This window comes from Pseudoliparis swirei, chromosome 3 (assembly GCF_029220125.1).
Source record: "Pseudoliparis swirei isolate HS2019 ecotype Mariana Trench chromosome 3, NWPU_hadal_v1, whole genome shotgun sequence".
Lineage (NCBI taxonomy): Eukaryota > Metazoa > Chordata > Actinopteri > Perciformes > Liparidae > Pseudoliparis > Pseudoliparis swirei.
The window spans coordinates 5,912,346-5,939,641 of record NC_079390.1 but is presented as its reverse complement, the minus strand read 5'-3'; the positions used below and the strand labels follow the sequence as shown (position 1 = coordinate 5,939,641).

The 27,296-nt window shown below is 41.0% G+C and overlaps 4 protein-coding genes across 7 annotated transcripts in view; all 4 read left to right on the top strand.

Moving 5' to 3' along the window:
- The first annotated feature begins 3,586 nt into the window (after window positions 1-3,586).
- ccna1 (cyclin A1) lies at window positions 3,587-7,608 on the top strand. Its single transcript, XM_056409169.1, has 9 exons — window positions 3,587-3,668; window positions 5,201-5,365; window positions 5,495-5,714; window positions 5,804-5,913; window positions 6,058-6,284; window positions 6,384-6,588; window positions 6,724-6,837; window positions 6,933-7,066; window positions 7,206-7,608. The coding sequence occupies exons 1-9, from the start codon at window positions 3,666-3,668 to the stop codon at window positions 7,258-7,260; spliced, it is 1,233 nt and encodes a 410-aa protein (XP_056265144.1). The 5' UTR covers window positions 3,587-3,665; the 3' UTR covers window positions 7,261-7,608.
- A 2,361-nt stretch (window positions 7,609-9,969) lies between these two features.
- Window positions 9,970-16,579, top strand: sparta (spartin a). The gene is made up of 7 exons (XM_056411366.1): window positions 9,970-10,758; window positions 12,363-12,557; window positions 12,915-13,071; window positions 14,020-14,214; window positions 14,413-14,574; window positions 14,795-14,885; window positions 15,623-16,579. Exons 1-7 carry the CDS (start codon window positions 9,970-9,972, stop codon window positions 15,870-15,872), a joined length of 1,839 nt encoding a protein of 612 aa, XP_056267341.1. The 3' UTR covers window positions 15,873-16,579.
- Window positions 16,580-16,741: 162 nt separating this feature from the next.
- ccdc169 (coiled-coil domain containing 169) lies at window positions 16,742-23,131 on the top strand. Its single transcript, XM_056411517.1, has 8 exons — window positions 16,742-16,826; window positions 16,905-16,987; window positions 17,098-17,208; window positions 17,575-17,615; window positions 19,860-19,958; window positions 20,456-20,509; window positions 20,977-21,053; window positions 21,996-23,131. Exons 1-8 carry the CDS (start codon window positions 16,765-16,767, stop codon window positions 22,180-22,182), a joined length of 714 nt encoding a protein of 237 aa, XP_056267492.1. The 5' UTR covers window positions 16,742-16,764; the 3' UTR covers window positions 22,183-23,131.
- A 2,493-nt stretch (window positions 23,132-25,624) lies between these two features.
- The window catches only part of dclk1a (doublecortin-like kinase 1a), a 49,801-nt gene continuing 48,129 nt past the window's right edge, over window positions 25,625-27,296 (top strand). Inside the window, exons 1-2 of one of the 4 annotated variants that reach the window (XM_056406900.1) lie at window positions 25,625-25,726; window positions 26,326-26,721. In XM_056406900.1, coding sequence (XP_056262875.1) covers window positions 26,361-26,721 — 361 coding nt within the window. In that variant the 5' untranslated portion in view covers window positions 25,625-25,726; window positions 26,326-26,360. Of the gene's footprint in view, window positions 25,731-26,114; window positions 26,722-27,296 lie in introns of those variants that run through there. The other 3 variants (XM_056406893.1, XM_056406884.1, XM_056406921.1) reach the window with 3 other exon arrangements.

Genomic DNA, 27,296 nt, shown 5'->3' with positions numbered 1-27,296 from the left:
TTGCAATCATCCAATCATCTCTAGATTCTGATGATGTCGTGTTTTCTCCAAACCATTTACTAACGTGACTGGATATTACTCACTCTCTCTTTGAGTCGTCATGTCAGTAGAGGACTGTTGGTATGATGACAGATACTAATATGAGAAAAAGAATAATTAATGGGCATTGACTGTGATTCTTAAATTTGCATTGAATGATGATTTTATGGAACCAGCTTCCACCTTCAGTCCGGGAGGCAGACACAGTCACCTCATTAAAGACTTTACTCTTTAATAGTCTTATAGGTAGAGATAGGAGACACGCCTATAGGCTGCTGGGGGACGTTTTAGGATACACTGAGCACCACTCTCCTCTTCTATCTCTCCTTATGGATGAATTTACATCTCTCCATCACACATTGTTAACTCTGCCTGGAGTCGTTGTGACTTCCGGCTCCATGTGGCTGTATCTGATGCCTCCTGCCTGGTGGCCCTGCTGATGCCTACGTGTACAGATTGTAAAGCCCTCTGAGGCCAATTTGTAATTTGTGATATTGGGTGATATAAAATAAACAGAATTTGATTGAATGATCATTTAATCAGCTTCTATTCCTGCAAAAGGTTATGGGAGCATGCCCGTTCGACATGGAAACACCTCAAGCAGATTAGGTTGCGTGTTCATCTCTTCATCCTGCAGGTTAGAAGCCCGTTTCCTGTTTTATCACTAATATCTCATGAGCTCGGGGGGTGAGAGACGATGCGGGCTCACACCGCCGTGTGAGGGCTGCTGCTGAGAGATGAGACGTGCCTGGAAGGATTTTCTGGGATAGTCACAGTATTTTGGAGGTGATGCTTAAACCCCCCCCCCCCCCCCTCCCGCAAACCCATCTGGCCCGAGCCCGCCACCAGCAATACATCGCGTTAATGAAATGGCAGCAGCCCATCGCTATCTGTCATCAGCAATCTGCATCTGCTCAAGGGACTGAACAGGAAATGAGATAAAGACAGAGGAAGGCAAAGGGACGTTGTGTTCCCCCGAGCAGGTGCCATGTTTGTGTGTGTGTGGAAGTGTGAATGCATGTGTGTGTGTGTGTGTGTGTGTGTGTGTGTGTGTGTTTGATTCCGTTCTTCCTTTTAGCACAGTGTGAGAAAATAACCACAGCACCTTATCTTTCATCTCCACTGGACCAAAGGAGGCTGTTTCCTCGGTTCTGTTAGAACAAGGTTCCACTGCTTCTCATCCGTCAGGGAGTCTTGGCACTCTGGAAACGGGTCTTGATATCGGTTTCAGCTCAACAAATTGAAATTGAGCCCAAACCAGACACTGCATGCTTGTGAAGATGTGCTGTAAACTCCTGACCGACAGCAGCTGCTTTATGATCTCGTGAGCCGGTAGCAGTTTATAATCTTGTAAATATAATATTGTTGTTGTTGAGTTTTTGATGCTTGCCCTGTCTGTAGATACCAGAATTGATAACAGGTAATAATGTCTTGGTTGGTAGAACAATTATTTTTGAATTTGAGCCCAAAACACGATTTATTTCTTTGAGTTTTTCTGTTCTTGAGGATTCAGTTGTTATTGATTATGTGTTTTGGTTTTGATGGTTTTTGAGATTGCACAGTTTATGATATCACTTTCTTTAATACTTGAGGCATACAACATGTTCCCTGTTTTCTGTCATCTCGGTTCAACTGATTCTGGGGGGAGAACCTTTTCTCAGATTTACTAGAGATAATAACCTTTTTTAACTCACAAGGCACATATATTTTTCCACTAGTGATTACATCATACATCCGGAAAATCAGACATAACATACATATTATTGTACACTGTCGATGGGACAGTGTACAAACCTCTCCTTTTTTATGTTGATAACCTGTTTTTTTTTAACTGTACTTTATACTGTATATTCTACCATCTTATGTACAGTGTGTTTTTTAAATATATTTTCTTCTTCTTCTTCTTATAGTGTGTTTGTACCTCTGTTGACTCGGAGAGCCCTGCAAAACAATTCCAATGTGTCTGGACTGTTAGTCTAAGCACAAATGGCAAATAAAAAATCTTGAACCTTGAATCACATTCTTTGGGGATAAAATGTGCCTCCGAAGATAATTGTGAGGTGTTTGACCGTGGATAGATTTCCTCAATGATGCTTTGCAACACTCAGTCGACATCTCTGGGCAACGATGAAGACACAAATGAAAAACCACGGACGTATAAATAAAGTTGAAGCTGAAGATTCAAGGAGCAGCCTTGTGACCAAAAGATTGCAAATTGGAATCCTTAATCCCCCGCTGCTCCACTGGAGCTGCTCGGCGGCGCCATGAACACAGGGTGCTCAGCCTCCTGGGTCCTTCACAGCTTCCATACTTGACTCTATAGTTGACTGCCTGTAGTTCTTGCTGTGACTAAGATGTGATCGCTATAATCATCGACAACAACAACAATAATTCCAGATGTAGATACAGTACTATTTTGAGTGATTATTCCACGATCCATCCATGAGGAGCTTAAGTGAGCAACGTTCTGTGTTAATTTATCAAATTAGATTCAGCACGGTCACAACGTTATAAATGTGAACTTATTCCTGTTATTTTACTTATTGGGGAAGTTGCCTTGTGATAGGACTCTGAATCTATACGATTAGAACATCTGACAAGCCTTAACATAGATATTTGACATATAGACATGTCAAAAATCAGCTTGATTCAAATGAAAAACATCAGAGCATTGTTACTGAAGAGAAAACCTGCCACCTGATGGACAATGTCGAACGGCCAGGCGTCAGCAGGGTACTCTTCTTCAGACAACATGTTTTCTTTTCTCTTGTTGGCCAATATGTGTTTGTATTCTTTATATGGATCAGTTTTCTATTTAAAAATGCAATTTAACTGGGTGAATTGTGTTTCCCCATGGACTATCTACAGAGGATCTATGAGGCCAGAATCAGAATCTCTACTCCACTCCAGCTGTGTTAATAATTCCAATATAACTCCACAGGACCATAGCTATATTATCTATTGTAGATGTCTGTGTGTTATCTGCTGTCGATCTTGTTTTTTTATCTTTATTTTATTTTCAGTAAAACATCCCAGTAGGATTCAATGCAAAAAAAGTAGCAAACACCCATTTGTACTTTGTAACATATTTAACATGTATTCCAACACTGAAATAATAAGGACATCTTATTCATACAATTCAGTATATATATATATATATATATATATATATATATATATTCATATATACTGAATATTATATATCATATGTATATATTTGTATTATATGGTATTTATATATCATATTATACAGAATATTATATGATACATAAATACCATATAATATATATATATATATACTGAATCACGTTATTCTAAATTAAAAAAAGAAATGACAGATTCAGAGAATTTATGACGCACGACTGTCAGCTGTTCGGGCACGTGATCAGACTGAGAGCCGTTCAGAGCAAACAGCTGATTCACGTCAGTTCACCAGGAAACCGACGCCCGACACGCAGGTACACAGCGCTTTAAATCTCCTGAACGCCGCCAGAGGGCGCTGTTTGTCAACAAAGAAGCAACCAACAACAACAATAAAGTAATCATCAACGTCTCCGTGATAGTGGAGCGCACTGGTTTCCACGCGTCCACCTTCCCAACCTAACGTCAAACGGCTGAACTACGTCATGGTGAGTTTGCATTTGAGGACAGATGAGAGGCTGATTGACCCTGAACCTCAGGCCATGCACGTATCGCATGGCGGCCTCGTGTTTCTGCTCCTCTTTGCTCGTGTTGTCTGCGGAGACATTTGTGTAACCATGGTAATGACATTTCTTACATCTTCGGAGGAAAAAATTGTGCACCGGATTTCACACACAGTGCACTTTAATTGATGAACACTTAAGACTTCATTTGAATACATAAAGAATGACTCATTTTGGTTTTCATGTCTTTCCTATTGTGGTCAAATTGAGCAGACGTTTGTATGTTTTATTTCTTTATTTATTTCTCTGGTTTGGGACCAATCAATTAATACCAAATTAATCAGCAACTATTTTCACAATTGGTAATTTCAGTAATTCTTCAAGCAGAAAAGCCAAACATTCGCTGGTCCCACCCTTTAAATGTTGACAATTTGTTGTTCTCCTTTGTCATAATTTAATATCTTTAAGTTTTTAAACGAAAGCAAGCAAGTTGAATACATTGCCATGGGCTCTGAGTCATGTATAATGGATATTATCCTCTAATTTCTGACATTTTATGTATAAATAATTTAAACATTTGCTGTACTTTCAGGGAGACAATAAAGAAACCACATAAACAATATGACTAATACATCATAATAACACATCTTCATACAGGTTGCTTTTGATAAATTTTTTTGTCAGATTGTTTCATTTGTATTTCTTAGACTTAGAAGAGCTAAATTATTCCAGTATTTTCATGATGAAAAAGAAAATATTAAACATTCTGAAACAAGTACATCGTTTATTGTACCATGTTTTTCTCTCTCTTACTTACTCTATATATAATTATCTTGCCACCTCTTTAAGGGTCTCAATCACAGGCCTACTATACGTTCAAGGAACTGACAGATACCTCATAATATGGGGTACTTTTCAGATGTACACTACCGTTCAAAAGTTTGGGGTCACCCAGACAATTTCGTGTCTTCCATGAAAAATCACACTTTTATTTATCAAATGAATATAAAATATAGTCAAGACATTGACAAGGTTAGAAATAATGATTAATATTTGAAGTATTAATTTTGTTCTTCAAACTTCAAGCTCAAAGGAAGGCCAGTTATATAGCTTATATCACCAGCATAACTGTTTTCAGCTGTGCTAACATAATTGCACAAGGGTTTTCTTATCAGATATTAGTCTTCTAAGGCGATTAGCAAACACAATGTACCATCAGAACACTGGAGTGATCGTTGATGGAAATGGGCCTCTATACACCTCTGGAGATATTTCATTAGAAACCAGACATTTCCACCTAGAATAGTCATTTACCACATTAACAATGAAGAGAGTGTATTTTTGATTAATGTTATCTTTATTGAAAAAACAGTGCTTTTCTTTGAAAAATAAAGACATTTCTAAGTGACCCCAAACTTTTGAACGGTAGTGTATATTTAATTATTTAAGTAGATGTTTTTCTGTTACTTTATCCATGGTGACCACCTTTTTATCTTTCCTCATCTACTTGTTTAAAGATGAACTTTAGCACAAACGCCCTTGGCGGCAGTCACGCGAGCAAAGAAAACATTCCAGCGTCGAGCAAAATCGACGCGCCGCCGCAGGTCCAGCGAGCCAAGCAGCGGAGGGTCCTCGGCGTGTTGTCAGAGAATGAGCAGCACGGGCGATCATCGCTCAGCCAGGTAAGAAAAAGAGAACGACACAGTGGAGAACATGACATTTTGTCGGTTTTCTATTCAATTTCCCATTCGCAGAATATTCAAATTTCAACTTTCAACAAACGAGGTTCAATCCATTTTTTCTCTCCACAGGGAAGCCACTTTTCCAAACCCAGTTCACTCTCAGACAGCTCCCAGCTCGCCTTCCTCGGCTGCTCCTCCACTTCCAACTACGACGTGTACGTCGAGGAGGCTTCTGAAGTTGTTCTTGCGGCTTCTGGTCAAGAAGAGATCTCAAACAGCTGCTATCCAGATGTCGACACCGCTGCACTGCAACATGAAGACCTGAGACTCCTGCTGGAACTGAGTTCAAGTGAGTTTGGCAAAATACAACGACGCCTATATACCGAGACATGTGGGTCAGACTTTATTATCTTCTACCGCTGCTGTTCATTCCTGTAGGTTCATGCCAGGATGCTTCTATGCAATCAGATAAATCCTTGATGTCAGAGGAGGTGCTTTGTGTTTCAGAGTATGCAGAGGACATTCACCTGCACTTGAGGGAGAGTGAAGTGCGAAATTATCTGAACTATTTTCATCATATCACTGTGTTCTGGGCAGCATTAAACGCATTGCAGTTAGGATGTGTTGCTCCTCTGTTCATTGCAAATACCTCATGATGTCATTTGTTTTTTTTGGGGGGTTCCTAATGCAAGATGAGGACCAGGCCGAAGCCGGGCTACTTAGAAAGACACCCGGAGATCACCAACGGCATGCGGGTCATCCTGGTGGACTGGCTGGTGGAGGTCGTCCAGGAGTACAAGCTTCGTTCTGAAACTCTGCATCTGGCTGTCAACTATTTGGACCGCTTCCTCTCCTGCACAGCCGGCGTGAAACGGGGCAAGCTGCAGCTGGTCGGCACAGCGGCGCTGATGATTGCTGCGTGAGTACACGGTGGTAAGGATCACCTTATTGAGTCGTGTTGACTCTGTGACGGATGACAATGTACGACCGGATGTCGCGATGCTCTGTCACCTTGTAGAAAATATGAGGAGATCCTCCCTCCGGAGCTGAACGAGTACGTGTACACCACAGACAACACCTACACGAAGCAGCAACTGGTCCGGATGGAGCATGTTTTCCTGCGAGTGCTGGCTTTCAAGATGGTGGCCCCCACCACAAACCAGTTCCTACGCCTTTTCATGTCCATCCACTCCGTCTGCGCCGACACGGAGAACCTGGCCCTTGTGAGAGGAATCGATTACTCAAACGCCGGCTATAGATGATAGAGTTGTGCGCATTGCCTTCAAAGTTATAGTTTCCAATGTCCCTTGATCATACTTCGATTTGGTGATGTGTGTTTTTGTTGTTGTTGTTTCTAGTATGTAGCAGAGTTAAGCCTGCTGGAAATCGATCCATTCCTACAGTACACCCCATCCATAGTGGCAGCTGGAGCCTACTGCCTAGCCACTTACATTGTAAACAGATCTTTCTGGGTAAGTTTGTCCACACCGAAATGACTTGAGGTGAGAATTTAGCAGGGATTTTTACCAAAATGTGACTTTTTAAGTTATTTATTTTCATATTTTAGCCTGATTCCTTACATGCCTTTACTGGATATCCCACGGCTACACTTGTGCCGTGTGTGACTGACCTCCACAAGCTGTACATGAGTGCAGAGAATCACCCACAACAGGCCATCAGGGAAAAATATAAAAGTTCCAAGTAAGGCACAGTTTGACGTAGATGTATGTATAGCTTTTGAAATCTTTCATGTGTAGTTTGCAGATTGTCTGGGTTTTTAATTGCTCCATGACAAGTTTACACGTCTGAATGGATGTTTTTTTTATCTCTCTATTTACAGGTATTGTGGTGTGTCATTGATTACTGCACCTGCTGTTCTGCCTTTCTATAAATAACTGCGTCACCCTTCTTTGACACTTCCGACAGAACAGAATTAGATTGAGAACAAAACACCGCAGCCAAATATGACACATTCATTGTTTATGCACCTGGAATAAATTATGTTTAATTAAAGCTATTTCAAGACTGAATCATTTTAATACTGCAGGTGTTTATGCAAATTGTTGTTAAAGCTGGTAAACTATCAGTGGGAATATGTATTTTGTTCAGAATTACAGCATATTTCATATATTTTAGCGTGATTAAAAAAAGGATTGGGAGAGAATAGATAGCTTTTCTCAGCTTGATTTTTTATATAATATATATGTCACTAAAATGCAAAGTGAGTAAAACAAATTACTACACGTAAAGGAAATGTGTTTTTTCTTCTTCTTTAAATTACATTGATTTTGGATAGCCCAACATTACAAATGTGCTTCAGTGGGCTTTACAATCTTTACACATATAACACAGGTCTTCACATTGGCTCAAGAAAAACTCATGTTCCACAAACGCACTCATTAAAGATACACACAAACAATAACACACACAAATACACTCATAAAAGATAGACACAAACAATAACACACACAAACACACTCATTAAAGATAGACACAAACAATAACACACACAAACACACTCATAAAAGATAGACACAAACAATAACACACACAAACACACTCATTAAAGATAGACACAAACAATAACACACACAAACACACTCATTAAAGATAGACACAAACAACAACACACTCATGAAAGATAGACACAAACAATAATACACACAAACAGTGCCGGCGGAGCTGGAGCAGCAACACATTGTCTGGGGAGCAAAATGTTGCCAGACACCAGCCGAGTGCTTTAATATGCACACACGCACACACACACACACACACACACACACACACACACACACACACACACACACACACACACACACACACACACACACACACACACACACACACACAATGTGTGACTTGTTGGTTATTGTCTGTCACCATGATACACAAAAATGTGTGTGTGTATGTATGTATGTATATATTTATATTTATATATATGTACATAAATATGTATATATATTTACAAACATACATTTGACACATTACAGACTCACTATATCATTGTATATATATTGTGTAAAAAACAAAAACATATATATATGTATACATGTATTTTTATATGTATAATATATATATACACTACCGTTCAAAAGTTTGGGATCACCCAGACAATTTTGTGTCTTCCATGAAAAACCACACTTTTATTTATCAAAATAATATAAAATATAGTCAAGACATTGACAAGGTTAGAAATAATGATTAATATTTGAAGTATTAATTTTGTTCTACAAACTTCAAGCTCAAAGGAAGGCCAGTTGTATAGCTTATATCACCAGCATAACTGTTTTCAGCTGTGCTAACATAATTGCACGGGTTTTCTAATCAGACATTAGTCTTCTAAGGCGATTTGCAAACACAATGTACCATTAGAACACTGGAGTGATAGTTGCTGCAAAAGGGCCTCTATACACCTATGGAGATATTTCATTAGAAACCAGACACTTCCACCTCGAATAGTCATTTACCACATTAACAATGTAGAGAGTGTATTTCTGATTAATTTAATGTTATCTTTATTGAAAAAACAGTGCTTTTCTTTGAAAAATAAAGTCATTTCTAAGTGATCCCAAACTTTTGAACGGTAGTGTATTTATATTCATCTTTTTATTTTTTTTTGAAATGAAGTTTTTTTTTTTTTTTAAGCTTTTTCATAATCAGCAATATTAAAAAAAAAAAAATAAAAAATCAACTTAATGATTTTTTAATGAAATTTAAAATTGAACAAATTTGTTTTTTAATTTGCATACAGAAAAAAAAGACTTTATCACAATATTTATATATACATATTTATTTAAAACACTTTGAACGTGTACTTATTCATTTTATTTTGAAAGTGTTGGCCGGAAGCCCTGCTTGTCGCTCCGGAGGGTTTGACGTGTGTGGGAGGTGCGCTCGATTGAACTGAACACATCTTGATATATGCCGACATGTTCCTGCCTATCGAAGAACACAAGATCATTCTTAACGGGAAGAGAGACTACTTGAAACCACTTTTTTATTGTTAGCTTTTCTTTTCCCCCCCCGAATATTCAGGTTCAAGGTAAATTAAAGTTTAATATTAATTTTCTGTCAAGAATAATGCCTGAAAAGGTAACGCGAATATTTTGGTGATGCATTTAATTCTGAGATGAAGAAAACATGCTTAAACTTTGCTGTATTAAATGTGAATCTGATGTCGGGAAAACTTTTTAAAGAAAGCTTGCATAGAAATCTGTTCTTGTTGATCAGGTTAAACACGTTACCACACGTCATACGCGTAAATATGTCCCTCACATTCCGTAATGTTTACCTGCAGTGTTGGAATCTATTCACGTTGTACCACTGTCTCACTGTTGCTTCAATTATGTACTTATTTTGTTTTTAATACCAACTGTCTCCCACTGAAATCAACATTTTAAAAATCATTAAGCCTAAAACAAACTCTAGAACTCATCATTTAATAATAATAGCATACTTATATTATTATACATAAACCTGTGACTTATACACCATTTTAGGATTGCTATACAAACCTTGAAAGTGCAGCTCCAACTTGTGTCTCACTTTGGAAACGGCCCACTTGCCTCCACGCGTTCCTCTCTGTATCCCGTCTCCTCCTCAGCATGACCGAGCCCGCCGAGCTGCTGCTCATCAAGGACCAGTACGACTCGGCGTTCCGCTCCCTGAGCCGCGGCCTGGCTGCCGAAGAGGCCGGCAAGAGAGCGGAGGCCCTGGTGCTTTACAGGAAATGTCGACAGCACCTCGCCCAAGGCCTGGAAGTCCCCATTGGAGGGGAGAAGCGACTGGGCGCAGACTGGGACCGGGCCAGGCATCTTCAGCAGAAGATGAGGGAAACTCTGGGGACTGTCGACACCCAAATCTCTGACCTGGAGACCAATCAGCTGACGAAAGGATGGCAGAGGGTCCGCCTTTTGATGAACTTTCCTCCCAATCTGTACCCAGCGCTGCCACCAAGCAGCCATCCTCTACAAAGCTCCCTCAAGCGTATGTACCCCACTCTACCTGCTCCCACCCAGAACACAACCCCCACAGCCCCTCCCAGGCCTCCTCCCCCTGCTGCGCTGCGCGCTCTCCCTGCAGCGTCGCCGGGAACTTTAGCAATGGCGAACTCAGGAGACCAACCTCCAGCATACACACCGCGGCCAACTGCCGGCCACCGGATCCTGTCCTTCGGCCACGCCGGAGCCGGCCTCGGGCCTGGACGGCGGACCGGAGCAGCGGCAGCAGGAAATGGAAACGAGCTGCTCTTCATCTCCTCCGGGGTGCAGATGTTTTTCGTGGCACCAAACGGGCAGGTCAGCTCCATGACTTATCCAGGCTACCTTCGCATCATCACATTTGACTCCCAGCACAAGGACGCCACTGCTGGAAGACCCTCGACATTTCTACATGTGAGTATTCTGTTATTATAAGTATATGTCATAAGGATCTGCATGTACGTATGTCAGAAAAGCATTTTCCTTGGGTGTGTGGGTCTTAGATGTGAGTATGGGACATGTGAACAGCAAAAATAAATAACCAAAGTGAAACCAATTCCTTCTTAGACCAGTTGTATAACTATACCTATGAGTCATTATGTTGTTATTACATTGTACAGAATGAGTAACAGACACATAGAAATGTTCCGCTTACAAATGACAGTGTTTTCTGGGTGGGGTTCACTTTTAGTTTGTCCACACTCGCACATGTTATGATAAAAAGCTTTAAAGTTGAGTTGGATTTACAAAGAAACAAAGAAAGCACAAGATCCTCATGTTTTATGAAAAAGAAGCAGTCAATTCGTCCTTGAAAAAGATTGATTTACCATCAGAATAATTCAGACTCAATAAAGAATTCAATTAATTGGCTAATTATTCCAGCTCTAGTCACATTATCATCATTGCCTTCAAACTCAAGATGATATTAGTTTGCAAGATGCTAAAACACTGGCAGTATAATATTCCTCTATGTGTATAAATGATCAAAATGACGCCCGCTGTATATTCTAAAATCTATTTAAGTTGCTTGAATGCCCTCGGTTTCATCGTGCTGATAGAATACAACTGTTGGAGGTTTGGCAAAAAGTGTCAGATGACTTTTATGAATATCATCCATAAATCCGTCTCTAATCTGCTCTGCCCCTGTGTGTGTGTCCCATTCACGTCAAGCTGTTTGACAACCTGCTGCTTCTGTGTGATGATCGTTACATTGTCTCCATATAAAATGCGTTACGTAATAATAAACGGCACTTTCTAGAAGAGCCAGAATACTTGTGTATTCTGGCTCTTCTAGAAAGTGCGTATTATGCCGTGTTGTGACTGTTTACCACCAGCTGGTCTGCTGCTCTCTCGTATTCTTCTGGCTCTGCTTTGTTTGCCAGCAAGACAATGGTCCCATTAACAGATGACTCTGCGCTTCTGTTGTGCTGCCGGTTAGCGCCATGAGCCCTCACAGGGGTCATTGTTACCAGTGGCACCAGCACAGTATGTGTGTGTGTGTGTTGTGGATGGCCATGAGCCCTGCCTGATGTAATGTGTCTTTAAGAGGGCGACACATTAAGTCCAAAGGAACAGGGGGACACTGTACTTGTGGGATATGACAACAATGTTTATGCATGTCTGGGCTTCACAAGAAAGCACCTTTTACATATGGAGTGAATTTGTAAAAATAGCATTGCACATGGGGCTTCAGGTTCACGTGTCATGAACTGGAGAAACAAATAAGGACTCAGAGCAGAAGGCACCATATTCCTGCTTTTCCATTTAGTTCCAAACTTCTGAGGACAGTGAGAGTTAGCTGTATGTCACGAGTTTTAATGTAAACAAACTGCAATGTTCAGTCAGCGTGAATGCAACCTTCTTAGATAATGAGCCAAAATGAAAGCCCATTCTCACACACTCGTCTTCTCTGCATTGGTTTATGAATGAATAGACATTCTGGTCACAGGGATCTTGGGCATGGACGATGACCGTCATCCTTTAACCTCTTTATTTGTGTGTGTCTTTGTGTTTTCAAGGTGTGTGATTGGCTTTACCCGCTGACGGCAGCCACGCCAGTGCTGTTGGCTAACTCCGGGATCTTCATGTTCCCTGACACGTTGTCGGAGACGCCAGGGTCCTACGTCGGCATCGTGTTGTCCTCCGAACTGCCTGCTGCACATCGAGAGACATTTCAGGACCTCCTCTCACAGACAGCTGACCTCAGGGTCCAGGTCAGTCTTTACTGTCGGTGTGTGAGGATGGGTATGCATGTGGTCTATGCTTTGGAACAATATGTGTCGTCTTATTTTATGTGTTGACGCTTTACAAAACAAGTAATTAAAATACTTTAAACCACGGCAGATTCTTGTAGAATCCAGGGTGTCATCGTGCCACCGTTCTCTCTTGACGCTTCAGGAGGAACTAAATAGTTGTCATGTTGTGGGTAAAAACATTCTTAGCCGGCTGAGTCATGGCTTACGGGAATGTAAGGCACCGGTTTAGGCGTATGGAACATTTTACAATCATCTTACTGTATATCCTTTCATGAGAACTGATAGGAAATATGACTTAATGGATTCTCCTGACAGGGTCCAGAGGGGGAAGGGTCAGAGGTCATCGACCTGAGTGGGAAAATCCCCCTTGGTCCCATGAAAGAGCATGAAGGACTTACATTGCCAACAGGGGAGAAGGACAAACCCCCACTCCCTGGATGGAGTGAGAAGATGGCGCAAGGAATCTTGACAGGTGTGTTTGTGTCAGTACTAATAAGGGGAAAACAAATAAAGACAACAAATCAGTGGACGCAGACGCTATGTTGCAACTCTGTATACCAGAAAATAATTTCCCCCAGAACTAAAACGTCATTTTTCTATTACATTCGACTGAAACGTATTACTCCCAAACATATTTGCAAATTAGGTTTTAGTTCTGGGGAAACGTATTTGCTGGGATACATGTTTGTATACACAGTCGTTGTTCTCCTGACTCCAAAAGTCGCCACTAGAGGGCACTGTTTACCATTGCAGCAATGTTACCTGAGCCAGATTGAGTGCTGCGAGGAGAACTTCGTCCAACAGCCTCTTCATCGATATACACGACCGTTCAAAAGTTTGGGGTCACTTAGAAATGTCTTTATTTTTCAAAGAAAAGCACTGTTTTTTCAATAAAGATAACATTAATCAAAAATACACTCAATACATTGTTAATGTGGTAAATGACTATTCTAGGTGGAAACGTCTGGTTTCTAATGAAATATCTCCAGAGGTGTATAGAGGCCCTTTTACATCAACTATCACTCCAGTGTTCTAATGGTACATTGTGTTTGCTAATCGCCTTAGAAGACTAATATCTGATTAGAAAACCCTTGTGCAATTATGTTAGCACAGCTGAAAACAGTTATGCTGGTGATATAAGATATACAACTGGCCTTCCTTTGAGCTTGAAGTTTGAAGAACAAAATGAATACTTCAAATATTAATCATTATTTCTAACCTTGTCAATGTCTTGACTATATTTTCTGTTCAATTTTCAATTCATTTGATAAATAAAAGTGAGTTTTCATGGAAGACACGAAATTGTCTGCATGACCCCAAACTTTTGAACGGTAGTGTATATATAGTAGATGTTTTAACAACACAATCAATAATATTGCTAATGTACATATAACACCCACACATATATGTATGTTTGTAGGAGCTACACATTTGAGTGTAGGGCTTGTAAAAGGAGCGGAGGCCACTGGTAGGGCCATTCATATAGGAGCAGCCAAGATCCGGGACCACATCACGCCTGAGGAAACTCCTTCAGAGGTCAGCCCCCGTGTCACCAAAGGTCTGCAGGCTACCAAACAGGCCACCGGGGGTGCTGTACGAGTCAGCCAGTTCTTAGGTAAGAACATAAACCAATTTAGGAAGGATTGTATTTGCCACATTCTGATGATGAAAATACAAACTTATTTTGGCTGGTAATCAAACCTTTCACATGGCTCAAGAAAACTTTAATTTCTTCTTGTTTTACTTTCATTACATGCTATAGTCTCCTGTATTGTACATTGATATGCATCTATATGTTTGTGCATATTTACAGTGAGTGGAGTGAGCACCGTGGTCGGACACGTGGCAGACAAGATGGCTCCCCATATACAGAAGCAGGGCGCTAAGCTGGTCCCAGAGTCTATGAAGAAGAACAAAGACAGCGGCCCTTCCAACTGGGATGGAGCCAAGTTTGTGGCAATAAGCAGTGTACAAGGTATGAACCAATGTAATGGAGAATTCAGGATCAAACATGAAGATGAATTCCATATATTCATGCACATTGGCTTACACTGTTGTCATATCGTTAGCTCGATGGAACCGGAAAAAAGTCACACATATTGTTTTGTCATTTTAATTGTGTTGGCATTTAAACTATTTGCTAACAGACGGGTGATCCAAAATGTTTCTTCATTATTTATTTACACCCGAACCAGGTTTATCTACTGTTTGGTCTAGTCTGGAGTCCGGAGCTAAGCTAGTTGGCAAAAGTGTGACAGCAGAGACTGTGACGACGGTGACCTACAAGTAAGTTCTGACATTTCTGCTTCCTTATTTATTCAATAGACATTTTCTGATCAATTAACTATTGTAGATCTTGTTTCCATGCAGTCTTATTGTGAATCTATTTGCTTTCTTTGAACATTAATAGAACACTGGATCAGAAACCAGCCTCCTGTGTTCCTTTCTTCTTGGTACGTTGGGAAACTGATCTGCTTTCAAACCTATTTCTTTTCAGATTTAAGGGCTTAGAAAGTCTAATAAAAATGTCCAGCAAGACGGGGAAGTAAAGGCAGAGACTATAGTGAACTAACAACGAATCAACTCTTTCATGTACTGTACACGCTTTCTTTAACACAGAATTGTCTTTTCGTTTCATCAAACTAACATTAATTGAATCATTTATATCTAGACATATTAACTATGTGTTTTGAGTTCTTTTTTGACTAGATGTATGGCGCTTCTGTTCTGTTTGCGTCTTTTCTGTATCTTTAACTGCAGCTAAATGTCTGCTTGTGTTGGGTGCTGCTGCTCTTGCTGTTCATCCTTTCAGTGGCCCCTCTTCCTGGTTTTAATACTAATAAAACTAATACAAAGTAAAATATGACTACCGTTCTTGGCCTTTAGTGTGTTGATGTGAATGACATTAGTACCAATATCACATACGACATTGCTGCAGCATTTAAATTCTGTTTCCACCCACATTCATTTGTATTCACACCAAACCACTCTTCCCTTACTCCACCGTATTACTCGTGGTGAAGGTACGGTAACGATACAGGTGCAGCTACAGACACTGCTCTCAAGTCAGTGGTCAATATTGGTGTGACTGCATACAACATTGACCATCTGATCATCAACGGCTTACTGAAGGCTGCAGAAAAGAGGTGGGCCACGGACATCACGCCGAAGGGACAGCCGGCACAAACTGAGGGAAAGGAGGCACAGAAACGAGAACATCAACTAGAGACACATGGGAAAGAAAAGCAGAAGAAAAAGGAGACGGAGAAGTAAAATAAAGGATTCCCACAGACAGTGTTCTGTCAGATTGATGAGCCAACTCCTCATTTGCATTGTTATTCATCTAACTGTTCCTCTCTTCAGGGGATATTATTCAAATTATTTGTGAATGTAAAAACAATAATGAAAATATTGGAATAAGCTAAAGTAAAAATGCTCATTTACTTCACAAGTTATGAAAGGTATGTTTATATAGGTAGGCATTTGCTGCATTGTCTTGTGTTACATGTATTATTTTCTTGGTGGTATTTTAGGTTGTCATGATGTATTTATGTGTAAAAGTTGTGTATATGTTTTACAGCCAGTATGACAAAGAATCTCTGAAGTTTACCAGTCAACATATAGACTTGCATATTGACCACCTTTATGATATGTATGAAAGTGCAATAATAATGTTGAACAAACACATGTTGTACATGAATATCTAAAATGCACATTTTAACCAAACCAGAGATACATTATTATAGTGGATGTTTCTCGAAAGGTTTTCTTACAGAAAACAAAAATATATGCTCTCTTTCTGACACACCTGTTGTTTTTTCCAGTTACAATAATATACTCTGCAAAATATATGAATGAACATGTTTATATCGTGTGTTAACAGTTGAATTACGGGTATACAGAGGAAGGTAATGTCATGCCGAGTTAAGTGCACAATTAGCTTTATACAAATGTTTGAATAAATATATCACTGTATGTGACGAATATATACGTACAAGTTATTTATTTGGATATATATCGTCAGCCTCCTATCAAATCAAACAGAAACGTTTTTTATTAATCTGCGCCATCATGTCCGAGGCCACCGGAATGAACCGGAAGCGCTGGTCTCCATGGATACCACGTGCTACAAACTTTCTTCGGCTGACGTTAGTTTGTCATAAACATGACCGGAGAAAGCGACTGGTCGCGCCTGCGAGCAGAACTTGAGCAGGAGAGGGAAACGAAGTAGGTTTGAAGGTAAATGTATTATTTACAAAGTTATCAAGGAGAACTCCACGTCAATATATTGGTTCTTGATTACAGAGAAATGCTCGAAGAGTCCGTGTCAGATCTGCGCAGCACCATGCGTGAACTACAAGAACGGCTGCGCAGTGTTGATGGGGAAGGTTCGTAACTTTTGACTATGTGTTTAACTTTATTCTCTAAATATGTTAGTTTTATATCTTCTGCCGCGGCCTGTCGCAAAAGTGACAGTTTCCTCTGTCCTCTGTCACAGGAAATGAGTGGAAGACAAGGTATGAGACACAGCTTGAGCTAAACGGACAGTTGGACAGACAGATGTCACTGATTCATGAGAGACTGCAGGACCTCAGAGGACACCCCATGGGTGAGTTCACAGGCTGGTTTATTTGAATATGGACACATACATTTTAAAGTTTCAAGTTATTATTTGGCATTCGTGCCAAAACCAACAGGTCCAGACACATTGGAAATCTAGTGCAGGGCTCTCCGAGTCAACATTTACAAATAACACTATAATAAGAAAGAACAAATATAAAAGAAAACACTTTTCAGACGGTGGTAGTGTGTACATAAATGTGCTAATATGCTTCCATGTAGTTGTTCCTCTGTCTCAATCGTTCAACTGTAGCGTATAAAAACAACTATTCAATGTGATATATTCTCCCCTCTCGAGCGGGTGTGTTTTAAAGCGTTCACAAACGATGCTCACGCATACGCTTGTTTTTCACAGATCGACTGGCCTCCATCCGAACCTATGACGACATGCCAGTCGTGAGTGGCAACATATTCATTTTCTTATGAGCTTTTTCCATATCTTTGTTGTGATATTAGTGTTATCAAAGTTGATTTTCCAAGTGTAAACCCTCAGATGTAAACCTCTTTTTTTGTTATATCTCATAGGTGGTATATGTTTTGTAATAGCGTTTCACACAGTTTAATCTTGTCGGTATATGTTAAATCTGTTTTAGATAGAAGCACATTACCAGCAGAGAGAGCCAGAGACACAAATTGGGGGAGAAGGCAGGAAGGAGAGACATGATTGTAACGCCAGCTGCTCTCCATCCTCCTGTTGATGCACTCTGAATCCACCACACTGTAATCACAGGATTACAAACCATGGGAGAGGAATGCACACTAATTACAATGCTTTAAACGCCACATGTGAATGCACCACACACACTAAAAAGGTTGTACTATACAGACTGAATTTGGATCTGTGTGCCTGAAGGCAGAACTACCATATGCTCATTCTTGTAACTCAGGAGTGACTGTTACACTGTGGACTGGAGGTCTGTAGACACATTTTACTGGCAGTAAATTATACCGAGTACGCCATTTATTTGTAATCAGTGCTGTGAGTAAATGTCAGGACAACGGTGGTGTGTTGAAGTAAGCGCTACAAAGGCGTCGCAGTGTCTACTGCTCCCAAGAAAGAAGCTTCACAGATAGATTAGATAGAAAAAATGTGTATTTAATAATAATTCATTTACTCTTCTACATTTGTCTAATAGCTTTAAGTACGAGCGACTGTCCAGTAAAAATCATGTATTTCTAAATTAGTGGTATTTTTTATTTAAGTGTTTCTTAAATTCTGGTTTAGGATAATTCTCCTAATTCTTCAACTAATTAAACTGTTAAAAAAAACCTTTGATCAGCTGGAAAATGCCCCGTCGTGACGGCAACGCCACACAGAGGATGATCTTTGAGAATGGGATGTATTGCAGTGACGATATGACCGAACAGGGCAAAGGAGTTAAAACCTTTAACATCTGCAGCAATAAAATGTAACCTACACATTAATGCAGCAGTGATTTGAATCCTAAAACATCATAATAGTAAAACACTTACAGGCAACACATACATACAATAAGCACTTTTAATTTTGATATTTTAAAACGTTGCTCATAACTTTTACATGTAGTATTTTTAAGGTGGTATTTTCCTTTCCTTGAAGAGCAACTTGCAGCAACTATGTAAAAACTAGAAATAAAACATTCAAACAACTACATAATTACATTGAATATAAACAATAAAAAAACCAGATAGGAAATATTCCTAAATATATATTACAGTAAGATCTGGAGTGGTTTCTTGTCAGGAATTTGTATTTCTGAATAAATAAAAAAAATGATGGTGACGTAAGAGATGAGAGAGCGGCCACGCCAGCAAGGACACATATTGATCTTGATGCTACTTTAGTCCCCTAAGAGTGGAATAATTCTGAGCTGCTATGTGTCCAAGAGAAGGAACAGACAAGGATGAGGAGACATCGTGGGTTTCCACCACTGACTAACATTTAATCATTAATGAAATACGATGAATCTGGCTGATCCATCACCAGACTGGTATGATACTTGTACAATGCTGCATCTTTAATCCCACTGCGTACTGTGGCATTCATGAAAGCTCACAACAGCTGCTTATTGATCCAAACTCAGATATGCCAAGTCTCATCGCTCTACTCCGAACCAAACATCTCTTCTAGCCGCACCGTGTCTCAGCTCTGAGTTTATTACCTTCGCATTGAAAATGCGGAAGGTAATGTTTTGATCGCCGTATATTTGTATGCGTGCGTGTGTGCGTGTTATTCGCATAAGTCAAAAAGTATTAAACCGAATCGCATGGAATTTGGGGGGATGATTGGTTATTATCCGGGGACCATTTGATTAGATTTTGGGATCGATCGGGTCCAAGGTCAAGGTCATGAAAAGGTACAAATCTTCTTTTTAACATAGCGCGGTAAATTTGTATCCAATTGGCATGCAACTAATGCCACAATGTTCATAATTCAATGCCCAATCTTGTGATATGGGAAGGTATGCGCTCTACCGAGTGCCCGTTCTAGTTTGGTTATTGAATAATCCATTTTGTGCATTAAGTATTCTCTCACCGTGTAATCTTCGTGGATGTCACCATTTCATTCTATTGATTTGCAACGAGACATCAGCAGCGCGTCACCCTCGTATGCTCCTTCTGTTATGACCGTTGCCGATTGATGGAAACGCTTTGCGGCAGGAAACACTGAGCCGGCGTCTGAAGCTCCTGACGGAGGAGAAGTGCGACCGCCGGAGTGAGCTGATGGACTGCCACCGACGGATCGAACAGGAGGGAAAGGTGTGTGGGAGGGAGTCTGTGTTCGGCCTTGTGCAGGCTCATAATGTCTGCTGGTCCACTTTGATCATTTCTCAGATAAGCAGCGTACGTTATTTTAAGGAATTACACATTTCAGTAACAAATTACCATCATTAGCAAAGGATTGAAAAACAATTTGGCTGTAATGTTTTGCATTCTTTCTTTTTTGCAAAAATCGAAACGCTGACCTTTGTCCCGCGACGACTCGCCAGGCCAGAACTCTCCGTTTTTTGTTTATTGTTCTGCTCAACAAGCAGAAAGATATTAGTAGAATACACGTTTAACATGCGGCATGTGCGTGCCAGTAATCCAGGTTCTAATCTGTTGCTCATTAACACCGAAGACCTCCTGAAATAAGACAGGCAGCACATGCTTAACAAACACTGCTCTATAGTGGACAGATTATTACTGACAGGGAGAATATGTTTATGAATGAAGTCATGTGACGATAAGGATCTCTATTTTCTTTCCAATATCAGGCATTTCATAGAACCAATGATGAGAGGCGGGCTTATCTTTCAGAAATTGCTACGGTAAGTGTTCTCTTCCCTCAAGTCACTCTCAAACCAAACCTATTGACGGCTAAATCATATACTGTGCGCCCCACTGACGGAATAGCTGTCATGGTTTTGTACCAACGGATAGTTCAGTGCAGACTGGTGCGCTCTAGCTTTTCTGTTTCAGGCCTGTATGGTTTCTCATTCATCCTCCAGTGCTGCTCTGTGTTGTTATGTAATAGGTATCCGAGGTCTGTTCAAGGAGGCAATGACTTTCTGTCTTGTTGCAACAAAACTGGTTCCTGCAGGCCTGAAATGAACGCAGCTGCCAGCAAACTATACTTTTCTCCCTGAATATTTTAGCAACACGTCTTGTGACGGCATGCGACAGCTCAATCCTGCTGTCAACACAAACGCACACATGCATCCGCTTCCATCCGAAAACTGTATTTGTGCCTGGAGTGCACTCGATGTCATTCCTCATGAATTGTCCTCTGATGCAGATGTCTTCCACCCTCGAAGCCCAAAGGAGACAGTACTCCACCCGGCCACAGGGGGCGCCAGAGAGCAAACTGGGGAGGTCAGTGAAACCACACTTCTGTGAACCGACTCTAAAAGGACCTCAGGGGCTTCACATGGGAGACAATGAATTGTTTTCTCTCAATATGTTAATTTGATGGCAGCTTTTCTTTTTTTTTTAAGAAACTGTGTAGAATATTAATAATAAATGCTACCATTTGATTTATTTTAGTCGTAGAGTTACAAGAGAGCTAATATTATTCGGCAGTCCATTGGCAGATCACAATCAACTAGATGCACAACGTTACATAACTTGTACAATACAAACAAGGAACTCAAATGACCAAATAAAAAAAAAAGGCAAAAGGAGAGGGCAAAAATAATTTATGCTTTTAACCAAAATGTAAATTTACCGTTCATGTTAGATCTGCAATTGTTATGGAACATATTATACAATGCCCTCCAAATGAAGGGAGACAAAGTCACATAACAGGGAAAATCTGGAAGTTGAAGATGGTGAGGCCGAATTTATGACTTCTGGTTTTGGTGAGCGAGATTTGGGGCCGATAATATCATGTCAGATTCATCACAGTTGAGTTTAAGAAAATTGGTTTGCATCCATGATTTAACCTCAGAGAGGCAGCTGGTCAGAGTAGCAGGGGTAATGGCTCAGTTCATAGACATTCATGATTCTTCAAATATGTTCACCACACGATATACTGTGAGTAACTATTATCCTTTTACCCGTGTAAATTGATTTGCTTTGCAACTTGATTTTCCAGTTGGTGTATACTATCTTGATTTTTAGATAATAAAGTTATCATGCTGGACAAATGAGGTCAGATGTCATACATTATTACATTCGAAGATGTATCTTTTAATATTATTGTTGCACGATTTCAATTGATAAAGGTAGTGCTGTGTGATGTCTCTGAAGCACAGAGCAACATGTTGTATCGGTTACATGTTTCTGCTTGAATAACTATATGTTCTACTTGCATAGAGGGAGGCAGACCAGCAGGAAGGCGGAGGCTGATTCTAAGAAAGGAGAAGAGAGAGAAGAAGAAGATGGAGGAGGGTGTGTGAAAGAAGGAGGTGGAGGAGCAACAGCAGAGAGAAGAGAAGAATATAATTCCCTGCGAGAAGGCAGGTTACCCACACTAAAGTACGCCCTTAAACACAATCCGTAACCCAAACCTGGTGCTATAGTCATTTAAAAGAAAGAGTGCATCTAGGTTTGTTTACATTTCTCAAAGGATGATTGTGAGGAAGGTGATGGGGCTGCTGTCAGAGCTGTTTTATTCAGTATTAATTTTCAATTGATGGTAAATACAGTGGTACGAAATGTTACATTTCTAAGTCTGGCAAAGTTACTTGCATGTTGTTAGATTGTAATAGTTTATTTTGATAACATCTGCAGAGGTTTTATGTTTTAAATTAATACATATAGAAAGATATTATAATAGAAAATATTCGGGAGAATATTGATATTGATATTAATGTATTATGAAGCATAGGGGTAATGTTTACTCAATGTAAATGTCAATAATTAATGTATGTTGCATGAGAGTGACTGTATGTTAGTATTATAGATTGACGAGGCCGGTTGAATTCCGTGAAGTGACTTACAATAACAAGGGACTTTTATTGTGAAAGTGACTTTAATGCGGACAATAACAAGACGGGACTCTTATTGTGAAAATACTTGTTTAGCGACTTGACCGTAAGTGACGTTTTGACCGGGGCCAGGGACATTGAGTCTAAAACTCCGTGGATTAGAGAAATCGGGTCTCTTCTCCAGGTATCGCCGAGGCCGCAAGGCTGAGGGGGCGGAGGAGCCGGGAGCCGAGGAAGAGCGCCTTGAATGTTTGTTTACACTTCCTGCCATTAAATGTTGATAACTTAATTCACGCACGTCCAGAAGCCTGTTTTCCATCATCTGTGAAGTGCCCAGTTTCAGAATTACTTTACAATGTACATGCTTCTTTGTTTCAGCAAGAAGAGTACGTAGGCGACATTTAGTTTTCTTCTTCAAAAACACCTCCTACGACTTGTAAGCAACACCACATCCACCACCCTCTCCCAATGGAGTCCATCCACAGAGCGACCAGTCACCCCCGGCCCACCCACTGACCGCCTTTACACATGTAGGTGGAGGACAACCAGGAGCGATTAGGAACATTGCCAGAAGATGTTTTAATTTGTCTTTGTTACAAAGTGTGGAGGCTCTTGACAGCCTTTAAAACTGAACTGAAATAATAAAATGCACTTAAATGTCTTGTAAGTGCATTTACATCATATTAATTGGCTCATGGATTGTGACCTAAACATGGGGTTTGAGGTTTAGGAGTCTCGGGTGAAGTATGCATTATATACTCTAAGACTCCAGTATAGGCCCAAGCCGGCATGGCAGTGAGCCGTAGAGACGAGGGAACTGACCTTTAGGGCAAAGGTCAACAAACATCACACATTTTTTTTGGTCAAATTTGAGTTTGAAAGTCTGAAGTTTTTCCTAAAGTGAACATCCGATTGTGGTGAGGATGTAAAGATATTAACGGGGATGTTTTAAGATTGACGCCTTGAAGTTAAATAATCTATGATCTCACACATTCATTCATTCATGTATCTTTATCTTCATACACCAACTTTAAGAAGTATCAACGGATGACATCACCAACCCAAATCCTAACTCTCAAACATTTGTTTTTGTTTTCCGGTCGTGACTTTACCGTCTCAAGTCATTGGAACTCCTCAGTGTTATATCTGTTTATTTCATACTTTTCCTGTACAGGTCCTCTCATATTTCTGATAGGATTGGCTGACTCTGTGTGCAATCCATTCGTGTGTTGCAGTGACAGGTTGTTTGTCCTAGATTAATGACTTAATTTAAAGACGGCTGGTCCATGTTGCCCTTTGAAAGAGGGAGCGCCTCGCCTCTCTACCTCTTTCTCCCCCGTGTCCTCTTTTTTTCCTTCCCTCTCTGTTTCGTACACAAGCTCGTTTTAGTCCCAACTCTGTGCGTCCGGCCCATGAATCACTCCGCTACGGAGGAACCACCTGGATGCCTCCAGCTGACGGGAGAAACGCGGTGAAGAATCACGACAGAATCCGTCAAAACACCACAAGTCACACCACTGCCGATGCTCTGGCTGCCACGAGGATGCTGGGAACTATTTAGTGTCTGCCTGTACGTTTAATGAGTGTGTATAAGAGATTCATTTAGAAGCGCATGCAGTCATGTGCGTGAGCTAAATATACCCGTTGATTATCTTGAGTTCGACTCCACTTTAAAACCTGTATAAGGTGTCAGAGTTTGTTTTGTAGCATAAAGATGTAGTGATTAAAGATAAAAGGGATCGAGTATATTTGTACTGTAGCATCTGTCATCAGTCTGGGTGGGTGGGATTTCACATTTCTCTCTTGGGCTGTGAGATTTAGACGGATTTAATTTTTGGAATTATTCCACAAGAGACACTGTGCATACATCATCAGTCCATCTGTCCACTTCTAAATGATCTATGTTTTTTTCATTTTCATTCACTTCACAGAGATGTGCTAAATGTTTTTTTTCTTGTGTTTTTTGTGTGTCTGAAACAACTCGCAAACGATTATGTATTAAGAATAAAAAGTGAGAGCATGGTCTGATTGAATAAAAACACATTCTTCTACGTGTGCTGTGTTTCCCCAGAATTCATTTAGACAGGAACGCCGATCAGCTCTCAGTTGGGGACGCCCGCTGGGTCCTTGTGTGTGTGAGTGTCTCACCAAAATAGGTTTTCTTTTTTCTCTGTCAATCTCTCACATTCTAATGTAGTCATGTGCATGCGGTAAAATGAGCAGGTCTGCACATGGATGCAGTCATAAAAGATGCAATAACGTACTGTATTTGATCATTAAAATGTCAGTTATATTCATGTCTTCTGGATGAGTTGAACATGGATAGATGACATGTGACCATCATTACATAAACACAAAGAAAGTGAGCATCTTATACAGCTGTGACATATTCAACACAACAAGCAGTATCTTGCACCCGTTAAACCCCTGGAAATATAATATTTTAAGAGAGTGGGGCTGCCACTGGCACATATCAATGCTGGGTAACACACACAAATAATTCTTGTCACACTGCTGTACAGTGATTTGGATCACTGTGGAAGCGGCTCAGCATAGTTTGAATTAAACCGTTTAGGTTTCAGGTGCCTTGAGACCCTGAGTGTGTACATTGTAGTAAGAATAAAAACTAACTAAAGAGGGAGGATCGAACAGGCAGCATCCCCAGCACGAGTGCACGAGTGGATTTGCATTTTAAAGAGAGGAGGGGCCGCTGAATGGAAGTCACGACGGAGTGACGTGAGGAGAGAGGAGGTGGGTGCACAGAGAATGGGAGGAGGAAAGCAGCTGCTATACCCAGTTCATTTCCAGTGCAGCCTCTGCTTCTGGCTCACCACGCACACACATAAACACACACACGCACACACACGCACACACACATGGTGTTTGGTGGTGGGGGCACGTCAACCGGATAACAAAGGGACGCACAGGGGGTGGGGGTGTGTGTGTGTGTGTGTGAGGGGGGGGGGGGGGGCTCTCCGCAGCCAGGATAGGACCACACGTTACCACCACCCAGTGTCTGCGACCAGCTCAACTGAACTCTTTTTTTCTTCATATCTACTGGGAAATAAAGCACCTGTCACGCTGGAGGTGATCGTCACAGAGGCGCTCATTGCGCACGTAGGTAAGCCAATCAACGCGCGTGCGCGGTTATCAGCTGATGTCAAAGTGATTCACATACTTTAATATCTGTACCGTTGTCTGAAAACACACACACACACACACGCACACACTTCTCCTCACGATTCTTGGTCTCAAGACGATAGAAAGTCACATGATCTTTCATTGGGATCCTCGTTGAAGTGATGATTATATTTCGGTGTCGCACTTCTCTAAAAACTCCCGACTGCGCGCTCTGAATAAATGATGCACACAGAGGAACATTGACAGGCGATGTTATTGATTCGTGACTGCCTCTCTCTCTCTTTCTACATCTACATCTGAGGACAACTCCGGACGCACTGTGACTGACAGTGTGAGTCGTCATGAGGCATATGCTGCCCACTGCTCGGCTTAAGAGCACTTAATCTGTCATTAGGGAGTTATTTTCAGACACCCACCAGCGACGGACACCGGCTGGCTTCTTTAACCCGCCGCCCGAACCTCTCCTCTTTCGGTATATACCGCTTGTTGTTGTTTACTTATTTACGTGAGAGGGAGAGAATAAGAAAACTTTTCCACGCGCGTCCTAAAAACCTCCGTGTGTGTCCTTCCAAAAGACAGCACGGCCGTACTCGTGAGCCTCGCCAGCGCGATGGAGATGGAGCATTTTGACGACCGGGACAAAGGTCAGCGTCACGGCCGGTCCAGTGCGAAGATGAACGGCGTGCCGAGTCCGACGCACAGTGCCCACTGCAACATGTACCGGACCCGGACCCTGAAGACTCTGACCAGCGAGAAGAGAGCCAAGAAGGTCCGTTTCTACCGCAACGGAGACCGCTACTTCAACGGGATTGTATACGCCATCTCCACGGACCGGTTCCGGACCTTTGACGCCCTGCTGGCGGACCTGACCCGCTCTCTGTCGGACAACGTCAACCTGCCACAGGGCGTCCGGACCATCTACACCCTGGATGGCTGCAAGAAGATCACCATCATAGAGCAACTGGTAGAAGGTGGGTAGTCCAACCAGCATTACAGCGCACCTGCGGACTACAGGTGTACGCGTCCCTCTCATGCACCTGGACTCATGGCGTTGTAGTCCAATCTAAAATGTTTCTCAGCATCTCTTCCTCTAAAAGAACACACACTGCCTCGTCTGTCAGCTATACCAAGTGATCTTTCCCTATACTCACCTCCTTGTATAACACACCAATTATTTACAGGTTACAAATTCAAGATTCAAGATGAAATATTTAAGTTTTTATTTGCCATTTGTGTCAAGACCAACAGTCCAAACACATTGGACAGATAGTGCAAGGCTCTCAGAGTCAACAGTTTAGAAATAACACCATAATAAGAGAGAGAAAAAGGCAACATATAAAAGAATACACTGTAGTGAAGGTGGTAAGATGTACAAGAACAAGAAAGGGACCACAGCTGAAATTTAGCCTGAGCTAACCGTGACACATTTACCTCTGGGTTGATTAATGTTTACGGTCCCTGTACAAATAAATACATAAATGAAATGAAATGAAAGGTGCTAGTACAGTTTTGAATACAGTTGTATTACACATATTTCAATAGTTTT